The sequence below is a fragment of the Triturus cristatus genome, chromosome 4_1 (assembly GCF_964204655.1).
Source record: "Triturus cristatus chromosome 4_1, aTriCri1.1, whole genome shotgun sequence".
NCBI classification, from domain to species: Eukaryota; Metazoa; Chordata; class Amphibia; order Caudata; family Salamandridae; genus Triturus; species Triturus cristatus.
The window spans coordinates 286,126,039-286,138,969 of record NC_140585.1 but is presented as its reverse complement, the minus strand read 5'-3'; the positions used below and the strand labels follow the sequence as shown (position 1 = coordinate 286,138,969).

At 44.7% G+C, this 12,931-nt stretch overlaps 1 protein-coding gene across 7 annotated transcripts in view; it reads right to left on the bottom strand.

Moving 5' to 3' along the window:
* The window catches only part of ETV6 (ETS variant transcription factor 6), a 241,319-nt gene that overhangs the window by 36,941 nt on the left and 191,447 nt on the right, over positions 1 to 12,931 (bottom strand). For all 7 annotated transcript variants that reach the window (XR_014981200.1, XR_014981201.1, XR_014981199.1 and 4 more), the window contains exon 6: positions 988 to 1,130. Coding sequence is in view for 2 of the 7 variants with exons in the window: in XM_085652071.1 (XP_085508197.1) it covers positions 988 to 1,130 (143 nt within the window). In the remaining 5 variants the exon portion in view is untranslated. The remainder of the gene's footprint in view (positions 1 to 987; positions 1,131 to 12,931) is intronic.

The window sequence follows — 12,931 nt, the reverse complement described above, 5'->3', positions numbered from 1 at the left end:
CCCTAACCAGGGGCCTTAAAAACATACATTTAACTACAGAGACAGCTCTGTTTTACCGGCACCAATTGAAAGATTAAAGAGGCCACACTGTGAGCAGCATGTACAGGCAGCACAGCCTCAATGGCAGGGTGAGCAAGTGACGCCAGAGCGGCAGGAGAGGGTGGGGGCTATGTGTGAGCATGCGAGACACTGGTTTTAATCGGATGCCCCTTTCATGCTTTTCCCGGCAAATGCCGCCCCGGAGGAATTACAACACGCAGAAATAGTGCCGATTCCGTGCCTGCTGATTTCCACAGGGGCTGCATGGAATGGCCTTACGGGCCGCAAGTAGCCCGCGGGCCGTACTTTGAGTACCGTCGGTATAGCTCAATACACTCTCACGGGTGCGAAATCCTTGGCCGATATGATATCATTGTATTAATCATTGTTGGATACAATGTACTGGAGGGTGTCATTTCACTTTGAGGTCTATGTAACCATGAACCATTATGTGCTACTTTGTTGTGTTGCCTTTTTTTTTTAGTAAAAGGGGGTTGGGGGGTTGCAGACAGGGAGGAGGAGAATAGAGACAGCAATTATTGAGATACTAAATGGCTGAAAAGTGGACACTAAGCAGTAAAGGAGGAGTCAATGCATTATAAGTTGGTAGGAAAAAGAGTGATAGGAGAGGAAGAAGATAGAGGAAACAGACTGAAAGAGGAAAAACAGGAAACAGACTGACAAAGTGGGAAGACAGGAAACAGACTGGAAAGGTGGCAGAATGAAGAGATCTAATGGGCAAGGATAAAAGAGAACAAGAGGCACTGTGATAAGAGCTATATATAGGATGGATTCACACTAGCAGAAGCACAGACCACTGTCCTTTGTGTGCCACTGACACGCAGTCCTCAAATGTGGCTTTGATGCCAGCACTTCCTGGCACACTCTGCATACCTCCAGGTGCACAGAAAGCCCCTGGCATGCGCTAGCCTAAGCTCTGGCACTCACCTTATGGTTTCCCCAGAGTCGTGCCAGCCCATTCGGATCGACAATGCGGAATATTTTGGATTCCTTGTCCTCCCACCGGATGAAGTTTTCGTAGCGACTATCAGAGAGCAGCTGATAGACATAGTCCCACAGCAACCGGCAGTCTATAGAGGAGGCATACAAATACTACTCAAACTCTTAATTGACTGAAGGATCAATTTATTAGAAACAGAGAAATATTGTCAAGTGGTATTTACTAAAATGCACCCATGCCATGTATTTATTTAAAAGTTCCAGCAAAAGTAAAACATCTGTTTAGCGGACAATCACTCGTAGGAGCATCTAGGCAAAGAATAAGATATGTTTACTGTCATCCAACTCAATGTTATTCATTTTATTGACTTCAAAAGGATGAACAACTGGGAGGACCGGCAGGGATTCGAACCTGTGATAGTGATGTCAAACACAGACCCCTGAAGTGGATGCCTTAGTCCATTTTGGCACCAGACACAAAGCAAAAGCAGTCTTCAACACTGCCTCTGAAGACTATTATTTTTGCCTGAACATGCCACAAGGAGACTTGAGGGCATTTAAATCAGGACTGCCATGCATACCACCTGCCTAGTAACATGTTCACCTAGTGAGATTCCAGCGCCCACTGGTGCTTCTTCTAGCTCTGTATAATCCCCAAAATATCCATAGGACTTACAATATGGATCAGATTCCAGATTTGCAATGTTTACCCACATAAATAGTAGATCCAAGAGAGATAGATTGCATTGTAGTCAGCGGTAGACTTGGAAGTAATTGATAAATCTCTGAATAGAGACAATAGGGCAGGAATATTGAGGACATGGTACCTATACCAGAATATACTGACAAACTAAGACATCTAAGGAGCAACAGTGGGCTGAACAGGAGTGGCATTAACAATACACGTGGGTGATGGCGGAGAGGTGGTCTAGAACAGGCTTCTCCAATAAGTAATTTGTGAGCTACAGGCAGCTCTCTAGCTACGTACTAGCTACCCATTGAGTAGCCTTAGATCTTCTGGAGCTAACTTGTCAGCAGTCCCCCGTGTAAACAGAGCCCAGTTAGGGGCTTGCTCTTTTGGCTTCCAAGCAGAAAAGATGTGGAATTCCCTGCCTAGCCACCGGAGGATGGAACCATCTGAGATGATATTCCGTAAGTGGCTTAAAACCGGTCTGTTTCAATCCCCGTAGGATAGGTGCTGCTGTCGGTTTTTGCTGTCCTGGCCTATGCCTTCATAGTTTAGTGCCCTCACTTTCACTTGGGGATCTTGTCCTAGTGCGGGGACACAGTGGGTGGTGTGACCACAGCACTTTATAAGACCATTATTATAAGTAACTCTCCAGTGTGTAAACCAGTGAACTAAATTAGAAGCTTTTGCTTGGTTGGATTAATTTATGAATACCACGATTAAAAAGCATGTATTTGAACCAAAAATGCGTGAATTTCCAGAATTCTTAAGTCGATATGTGGAGAAAAATGTTTAACTTTTGAAAATATATTAAAAGCTGATATTTGAGTGATAAAAATCAAACTGTGTTTGCAAGACCATTACAAATATATATCATTTGGTGCTAGGGGCATTGCAGCTATGGTCGTTATCGATTACCATTGTAGAGGCGTTCCACATTCATTAAACATTTTTACCTTACTGCTAGCAGACGTGCCTGATCGACAGAGGTAATCACTGCAAGCAATCTTTCATATGGTTAGCACTAATGTAATCCTGCCTGATATTACTACTGCAGCTCCAATACTAGCAGCTCTGGAGGACTTCTATTGAACAGAAGTAGCTCTTATTACATACAAGTTTGGAGATCCCTGGTCTAGAGACGAATGAGGTAGAGGCCAGGGGACTGGAAACAGAAGGGAGGCAAAGAAGGAGATGCAAGAACAATGTTCATTTAAATTGCAAGTCTTCCGCAATGTGTTATGGGCTTGCCTTCTACTGGTGTAGGTCTAGAATATAAAATCTGTATCTGGCCGATGTAGATGTGGTAGTGGGTTTGGAATCCTGCAGACCAGTTGGGAGAAGCTGCCTGGACCATGGCAGTGTCGCTCTCATCTATATTAACCGTTCCTGCTGAACTGGTGTGAAGAGCATCCAAGAGGGTCAACACACATACGATGCAACTCCCACAGTTTACTGAGTGGTATCATTTTAATTTGAGAAACATGTGACCCTACTCAAGATAAAGTCCTTGCAAAACAGTGCGGGATTAAACACAGTGGCTGCTACTAGGCAGTCGAAATTTAGGGGCCCCCCTCGCAAATTATTTCCGAATAAGTTTGTAATTTTAACCAACCAACAATTTTAATAAACCAAATTTTATTACACAAAACTAAACATTAAGAATTATTAATGTTATTAAACAAAAATAAAAAAATCAATTTTTTATAAACCAAAAAACTTTAAAAAATTCACTTTCCTCAATTTGTTTGTGGTGAAATCTTTCAGGATATCTTGGAAGCCTACTTTTTGCAAGATGTCGAATTCAGTGGCCATAATGGCAAGTGAGTTCAGTCGTTCTTGTGTCATTGAAGATCAATGTAATTTTCTTTCAAGATCAAATCAAAATTATTTTGATCCGTTGTCGCGGGGCCCCAAAAGGAGTGGGGCCCAAAGGCTAGTACCTACTTTGTCTTGTTGGTAATCTGGAACTGTTGCAAAATAAGTGTTACTTTCCTGTAACAATGACAACTCGGTATGTGTGTCCTATATAAAGTTGCCGCTAATGTGCCCATAGTCTAAATTAATCATGTTTACATTTTCCTACAACCAACAAAAAAATCAATATGGCGGCCTGGGTGACTAGTCCTTACTTTAGATCTAAAGGCATCAAAGGTCTTGACCACACAATCTCTTCAAGGCATCACAGTTCTAAAAACAATCAAGCGTTCCATGATGCTGTTGGTTGATGAGGAAAGCCTACTTTTCAAACCGGAGAACCATGGCTACAGGTAAGTAATGCACCTATTATCATGTTAAAGAGCTCCACAATGCTGGTAACTAAACGCGTAATATTTTCAGAGCGCTCTTGATCCTGCCACTATATCTTAGTAACCCACCGACCTGCTCATAAAGCATGAAAGTCACTCCGAAGCTATGGTTACAATTCTATGTTCTGAGGGCCACACCAAACCGTATGCTACGAATGTCAGTTCTTTCACATCCTCATACAAAGAAGACCCTCCCAGCAGCATGCAACAAAGGTGCACAATCTGTAAACTGGGATCAGGTTTTGTTATATTTTGACATCCTATTTTTGACAAAATTGTTTTGTTTTTTTTGCTCATCGCTGAATCCCACTAGAAATCAAACAGCCATGTTTCTGGGGGTTTCTATTCGTGAGTGAACGTCACCTTGAGCCACGAGTGACTAATGTGCTCTCAGTGAGCTAAGTAAACAGAGTAACTATATGTGGGCAAACTTTCTAGGGCTTTAATGAGGTTTTTGATCAGAGACAAGTCTTTACTAAGGACGCAAGTGGTGTCATCAGTCGCCATAATGGCCACATTCCTTCGAGAGTGGCGTTAGGCTACTGGATCTGCGGACCCATCTTCTTGGAGTTATGAACCATTGATAAAACACTAAATCAGCATTTTCTAGGTGTTGGACACACGTCAAGGATTCGGCTGTCCGGGTCCATATTGATGACCAGCACTCTTTGAAACTGCCCTCGCATGGTTTTCATCACCAATTGCAAACCACTACTGAGCTGAGTTTGCTTGTTGCAGCATATGATAAACTTGCACTTGGTGAACTGTCTGCTGGAGAGTTCATCATGTGGGAAATTCACTTTCCCTCCCTCCTATTTTTTTTTTAAAACATGGCTCACCTCTAGCCTACTTCCTGCCTTGCTCTGCGGTCCCATTGTTTGGTGAGCTGGCAAGTACATTTTGCTTCACCCACACTGAGAAGGTTCAGCATGGAATCTACTGCCGGACAGTCACCTGTACGGAAGAGGCTGCGGTGCACTGCTTGCATACACTAGTACTTATAAAAATAAAACAATTGCGAATTTCCATTCCCAGTTTGATAAATGGAAAACTTTACAAATTTAAATTTAGCATGTTAATGTTACAGCTAGGGTTTCACTATCAAACTCTTATGATTTTTTTCCCCCCAGTCTTCCTCATGATTGGTAACACTAAATTCAAGGCGCATTATGCAGATCTACTTATATTTCCTCAAGTATGATACACAGCCCATATACTGGTGCCCCCTAACTAAGGAAGCAAGAAACTCTGGACTGATGCGAGACTTGGTGGTCTCCTGTCACAATAGCAGCATTGTTAAAGAAGTTGCGGATGCACACGAGAGTTGGCATTTGGCAACACTCTTGGAACTTAAATTAATTTCTTCTTTGTTCACGACTTTTGTAGGTGTCGTAGGGGAGTCCTGCCAAAGTGCTATAACTTTAGGCCTATTTAAATATAGAAGCAGCCCCCATTTCACAATTTAACTCCTCCCAGTCCTGTCCTTAAACTAAAAATTCAGCTTCGCGAGGTCCGATTGTGCTGGCAAAATGAGATGGAGTTGTAAATAGTGAATCTCATTCAGTAACATTTTCCGGTCTCAGACTAAGATAGCTCTGTGCTTTTCTTTTTATCTGGAAGCCTTCCATATCTAATTAGACAGCGATGGTTTATAATGTGAAGTTTTATATAGTGGATGATGCACTGTGTGTAATAAGCGAAGGTGGATCTTGCCTACTCCTACTTCTAGACTTGTCACAGATTTTGACACAGTACACCAGGCCTCTCTTACAAATGTTGCTAGAAAGGATATGATTGAATGAAACACGCCTAATCTGGTCTGAATCCTTAGCAACCATTTCACTTGTACAATAGGTAAAACATTTGAACTACCTCTCTAGCCAGTCTCTTCTCCCTCCAACAAGGTACTCCTCAAGCACCTCTACCCATTTCTCTTTACATATAGAGGCCTTCAACTCTCGGGCAGGCAAATAACTCTTTTGTAACTGTATTCTGACAATACGTACATGCATCTCAAAGTTGCATCACCAGAGAGCATAGCTGCAAAAGCTGAACATATCTGGCAAAAACCCTTCATGACAAAAGCTTGGATTATGCCAAACACCTCCAACTGAACCATCAGAAAACTGAATTGCATCTACATTCACCTTCGCTCAGTGACACCTAAGTCCAAGCCTGGTCAGGTGCCTCAAAGAAGCTCCAGGTCAAGCCACTGAAATCATTAGGTTTTGTCTTGGACAACACCCTGACCTATATTCGGACATAAATGCCTTTGCAAAAAGAGAAAATTATCAAATCGGACTCATCGGAGGAATTAAGCCTCTTGTATCTGTCAAGTACTTTAGGATGGTGGTGCAATCTTCGCTTCTCTAAATGTTGGATTGCAGCAACTTGTTACTATCTAGCATTCCTAAAATTCACCTGGCCCAACTAAAGGCAAGAGGTTCGCCTACTCAGGAGCCCAAGGTTATGATCACGTGTCTGCAATCTCAAATGCTCTAAAGCGGCTCCCTGTTGAGTCCAGAAGTGCATTTAAACTGCCTTGTATGGTTAACACAACCCTGTATAGTGAAAAGATAACTACTTACCTCACTAACTAATCATATCAATCAAACAATATACTTTATTTCGACAATGCATGTCATAAAAGCGATACGAAAACACATCCGATGTAATTAACAAAAAAAATGATTAAAATATACATGAAATAAAATCAACACTGTATGTGCACCTTGGCATCGCAACATACAAGAATTAAAATAGTTGTACAAAAAGTAGGTCATCAATGATTTTGATATCACACTTACGAAAACATACCATAGAAAAGGGTATATGTGTGTTAAAAGCCTTTTGGAAGGTTTGGGCTTGAAGTCGAGGGAAGGCTAGAGACCATCAGGGCCTCAGTGCAAAACGCTACACTAGTCCATGGGGACACGGACAAAAAATTGATCAAGGATCATTGGACGCTCTTGGAAATAATCAGTGGCTTCTTGCGTCTTATAGCCTACATCCAACCTAAGAATTTAGCAATGGAACATGCGAAGAGTGAGTGGGAATCCGTGGTTAAGGTTTTCAGTGCAGTGGAGCTACTTCTTGTCCACAGAGACTTGCATGTAGGGATCGGCCAGTCATATCAGTAGACTACTATTGCCCAAGGAGTTCAGAAACCCTCACATTTGAAACACGTTTTGTCTCCAAAAAGAAAAAAAAACTACAACTCAGAAACAGGCCTTCTTGGGGAGGCGCTCCCAAAATCCGATACTCCTTTCATCCTTCTATCAAGAGCACCCCTTCCTAGGTTACTTTCAAACAAGAAGTGAAAGGCTCTCCTCCAACATCAATTTTAATCTCCACTGGATTACAATATTCAATCTCCCCTCCAACACCCTCTACTTTCAGTGGACCTACCTCCACTACATGATGATCATTTTCTTTCCTTCAAATTATACTGCACACTGGACCACATCTCCCAAGAATTTGTGTAAACAAGCTCCTTGTTTTATTCTCTGCTACGTTGTAGATCGCACCTCATACAAATTCTTGTAAATATGTACCTTGTCTTATCTTTTCCTACTATCGAAAGCGCTCTGCAGCCCAATGGGCTGTTCACACTATGTAAATCTGCGATTAAATACACATTTTTCCTGTTTTTTGTGGGGATGATGTTCAAATACTTTTTACTTACCTTCCTCATCTTACTTCCTTAAATATTTTCGCAATCCAAACTTCTAATGTTGGCAACGGTTTTTTATTGAAAGGAAAAACAATCCTTTAAAAGAAAATAAGAATCCTATCCAGAAGACACTTCCTATTTCAATGCAAATCAGCCCATGTACGAAAAGAAATTCCAGAAATAAAATAAATAAATATAACTGAGCCTTGGATCTGAGCAGTGCTGACATTACAATTGGTAAAGGTGTTTGGGTAACGATTGGAACCTGTTATCCTTATTTTTAAGGCTATATGAGATCTAAATGAAGGGTTCACTGGGGGTTGTACAAAATACTCCAGTTGACTGTACAGAATCACAAAGGACCGATAAGGACTCCAGGGCACTCAGCTTGCCACTCGAATTGGACCAGATGGAGTCAAGACTCTTGGTTCACCCAGACATCTCACATATTATTTCATCTTGTGATACGAGATTTATTGCGTTAGCTCTTCCAAATAGGGGGATAGCTAATGAGATACTTTCACTAAAGCAGTCCATGGAAGGTTGACTGCTGGTACCACTAGCGTGCTGCGATACTCTTGAAGTGAAACTGAAGCAGAAGCCCCAGCCACCTAGTCATCGACCTGCTTCTGGATGCAGGGGAGAGCGGTAGAAAGTTTACAAATTTCTTCGCCCATTTAATAGGCCGAGAGTAGTAGTCCCCAAGCAGGTGTGCGCCAAGAATAACATCAGCGTGAGCCAGAACCACTTTTCACATACACGTCTTCCTGGTACCGGCATGGTGGAACATAATACCAGAGAGCTCGAGGAAGGTTACCTCTTCTGATGTTTCCGGTAAGGAGTGCTCAGACTCAAAGCAAAGGAGTTCTATTTTGTCCTCAACTCCCACCTGCATTGAACGGCTAAGACCCCAACTGGGAGTGAGGGAGAGGTGTTCATAGCAGCATGGACGGCCCTTATGGGAGTGGGACTAGAGTGGTTTGACTGGCCCTGCAAAGCCAGTAGGCACCTGGACATGGGTAGATTTGCACTTCAGCAGCTCGCCCAAGCAGCTTGCGAAAGTCAATGTCCCTCATCTAGGAGTTGGAGATGATGACACTGTACCAATGAGGATATCTTTGCAATTCCACTTAATCGTAGTAGTAGTAAATTTGCTTTATTCAATTTCATTTAAAATCAAAAAAGCGAAGTACGATACAACCAGAGATGTACTTAAAATCAAAACCAGAGATGTACTTAAACTCACTAAACATTTGTGCTGATATAAAATGGAAAATGCTACTTACCAGTATGCATCTGTTCTTGGCATGTAGAGCTGCAGATCAACACACTAAGCATAGATCGCCATCTGGTGTTGGGCCCGGATGTTTGCACTTTGTCTTGAAAAAGTCTTTGGAAGTCACGAGATAGGGACTCCTCCTTTGGATGATAGTGCGCATGGGCATGAGAGAGCTGTAGAGAATGTGTCCCGCCTTGTTTCTGTATGTAGTACATGTCTGTCATGTTGTCCGTGCGGACTCGGACAGTCTTGCCTGATATTTGCTTCTGGAATGCCTTTAGGGCTAGGAATATGGCTAGTAACTCCAGGTGGTTGATGTGGAGTAATTTCTGTTGAGGAGTCCGCCTGCCCTGCATGGTGTGATGTAAAAGATGAGCTCCCCAGCCGGAGAGAGATGCGTCCGCTGTCAGGACAATCAGTGGAACTGGCTCTAGGAACAGGTGCCTTTTAGAAAGGTTTTTGGTGTTCCACCACTGCAGAGAGCGGTGAGTGCAACTGTCTACCAACACCAGATCTGGCAACTGACCTTGAGCCTGGTTCCATTAGCGTGCTAGGCACTCTTGGAGAGGACGCATCTGGAGTCTTGCGTGAGGCACTAGGAATATGCATGAGGCCATCATCCCTATGAGTTGCATAAACACTCGAGCTGGAAGAGAGTGTTGAGGCTGAAATTTGGTTATGAGGGTTTGCATGCTTGCTATCCTGGCTGGACTGGGATAAGCGAGCGCTTTTGAGGTGTCCATTGTGGCACCTAGGTACTGTTGTATATGGGATGGTTGTAGATGAGACTGCGTGGTTTACTGTAAACTCCAAGTCGTGGAGTAGTTGAATAGTGGCGTGAGTGTGGTGTACACACTGACTGTATGAGCTGGCTTTTATGAGCCAGTCGTCTAGATATGGGAAGACGTGAATGTGCGGTCTTCTTAGATGAGCTGCCACTATCGCCAGGCACTTGGTGAATACCCGGGGTGCTGTGGTGACTCCGAAAGGGAGTACTTTGAATTGGTAGTGTTGACCGTCCACTACGAACCGGAGATATTTCCTGTGAGATGTGTGAATGGGAATATGGAAGTAGGCGTCCGTGAGATCTAGAGTGGCAAGAAGTCGCCTTGTGAAAGAAGAGGAAGGACCTGCTTAAGTGTGACCATGTGAAAATGGTCTGACTGTATGTAGAGGTTTAGGGATCTGAGGTCCAGAATAGGTCTCAGAGAGCCAACCTTTATTGGTATGAGAAAATACAGAGAGTAAACTCCTGTGTTTTGTTGGTGCAGGGGTACTGGTTCTATTGCACTCTTCTGTAGGAGGGAGATGACTTGCTGCTGGAGCAGTGATAAATGTTCTAACGACATTGGGCGCTGTTTGGGTGGTATGTTTGGGGGGGGGGGGTAGAGGCGAGTTCTAGACTGTAGCCCGATTGAATGATTTGTCTCACCCACCTGTCTGTGGTGATGTTGGTCCAAACAGGCAGGAACTGTTGTAATCTTCCCCCGACCGGAGTGGAATGGGCCGGGGGAACAGTGGGAAGTCATTGGGTAGGGGTGGAGGCAGAGCGGGTGTTGTTGGTCTTGCCTCTACCTTTGTTATTGTTGCCTCTGTAGCCTCCTCTCTGGTAACCTCTGGTGAATGTAGACTGGGTGGGATTCTTATAAGAGGTGGAGGAGTTGTTAGAGGAGTAGCCTCTGGAGGTGCCCTTGTAAGAGGGACAACGAAAGGAATGTCTGGGAGCTTGCGATTGCAAGGCTCCCATTGATTTATCTGTGTCAGTGTCCTTCTTCATCTTTTCAAGGGATGAATCAACATTAGGGCCAAATAGGTGTTCCTGATTGAATGGTTGGTTTAAGATGGAACTTTGTACTTCAGGTTTGAAACCTGAAATGCGTAGCCAGGCATGTCAACGCAGGAGAACACTTGTGTTGACAGCTCTGGAGGCGGTATCTGCCACATCCAGCGCGCAACGAATGGAGGTGTTGGTGATGAGTTTCCCCTCCTGTATAAGGTGACTGGCTTTGTCCTTATATTTGTCCGGGAGGTGTTGCAATAGGGTTTCAAGCTGGTCATAATGTGCCCTACCGTACCTGGCTAACAGTGCTTTAGTGTTGGCAATACACCATATGTTAGCTGCCTGTGAAGCGGTCCTTTTGCCTCTAAGAGTTTGGACTCTTCATCGGGGATGGATTGTCCCCTGATGTCTGATAGTTGGCCCTCTTTCTAGCATTGGAGACTACAAGGGAGTCTAGTGGTACGGGGCCCTTAATATAAGCTGGGTCTGCTGGGGCAGCCATATATTTTTTATCGATCCTGGGGTTAATAACTAGGCCTGGGCGGTAAATTCCGTTTGCGGAATTTGCGATATTTTGATATTTTCGCGTTCCGCGGAGAGAGCAAAATTGTCAAAACTTTCGCAACCTGCAGCGAAACGGAAGTATTTTTCTTGTTTGCGCTTTAAAAATGCATTCTCGCGCGTGCGGTCACGACTTACCGGGTCCCTGTGTTCGCCGACGAGTTTTCCTATCCGTTCGCGTGCACCACAAGATGTTGGATTGTTGGTAGCCGGTCGTGCTATCCCGCGAGAGTTTGCGATCGCGAACACGTCATTGCGATCGCAAACAGGAAATAAGCATCGCGAGCAAGATGGCCGCGCCCATTAGCGACCGCATGGGCAAGTTGGAGATATATTTCCCCACGAGCACGCAAAAACACATCGCAAACATGCGGGAAAAGCAATCTCCGCATCTTCGCGAAAGTTTCGCATGCTCGCTGAGATTTTGCGCAATTTCGCGATAATTTGCGAAAGTCAATTTCGCAAATTCCGCCCACCCCTGTTAATAACCCTAGCCCTGACAGGATCTTTAAATACCTCAGGTACCTGCTTGGTAACTCCTTTTAGCATTGGCAGAATAGTGGTGGACCTTTGTGGGTTATCAAAGGTGTCCATAAGGAAATCGTTTTCCACAGGGTCAGTATGAAAGTCAACCCCGTGGTATTGGGCAGCTCTGTGGAGAAGCTGATGAAAACCCATTGTGTACTCCAGAGGGGAAGGCCTGGAGGGGTAGATGTCATCCTGTGGAACATTAGGGACATCTGGCGTACTGTAATAGTCCCAGGGGTCAGGGGAATAAGGTGGATTCCCCAAGTGGCTCATCATCCGCACCCCCTCCTGTGTCAGAGGTGTCATCATCATCCACTGGTGTAGGAGAATGGTATGGTGGGGGAGAAGGTGGTGGGGGAGGTGGTGGAGAAGGGACCCTGAGGGGAGATGTGGCAATGTCCCTTTTTTTAGGTGGTGGAGCCGGTACAGGCGTATCCACTGGTCTCTTCTTTGTACTTAAAGTCAGCTGACCAGTTTTAGGGTCTTTTAGAAGAGTTTTCGGTTTAGGGTCTAGTCTAAATAGCTCTTCTGATAGAGGCTGGTCTTTCGGTGACGACCGTTTCAGTTCGGAAGACTTGCGCGGCACCGACTCTGGAACGGTTTTGTGCTCCTTTGGCTTGGAACTGTGATGTTTTAAAGTCTCTGTGGCCACTTGTGGAACCAGGTGTTTTTTCGGATCTGAGGTTTTTTCAGCACCAAAGGGTGTGAATCCAAAGCTTTAGGGATGGGCTTTTTGCTTGGCTCCGAGTCCATGGGGTGGTGCCTGTAGATTTCGGTGCCGAGTGCTTAGATGTGGAGGCAGCGATCGGCACGGCGGCGGAGGGCGGTTTCTTTTTTGGTGCCGGTGACCGCTCAATACCAACGGTAGACTGACTCGAGCCCGAGTCGCCTGAAGGCTTAGTAGGCTTCTTTGCCGGGCCAGAGGGCGGGGTATGGGAAGCAGTCTCTCAGTGTGCACCTGGGCCCGAAGGTGGAGGGGTGACCGAAGCCTTTTTCGATGGTGTAGGGAGGGGGGTCGGGGTCGAAGTCTCTACTTACGACCCGCTGCCCAGGAGTGATGTCCTCGAGGTCGGAGTCATCGGCTTCGGAGGCACTGACGGGGCCTTCTTCGATT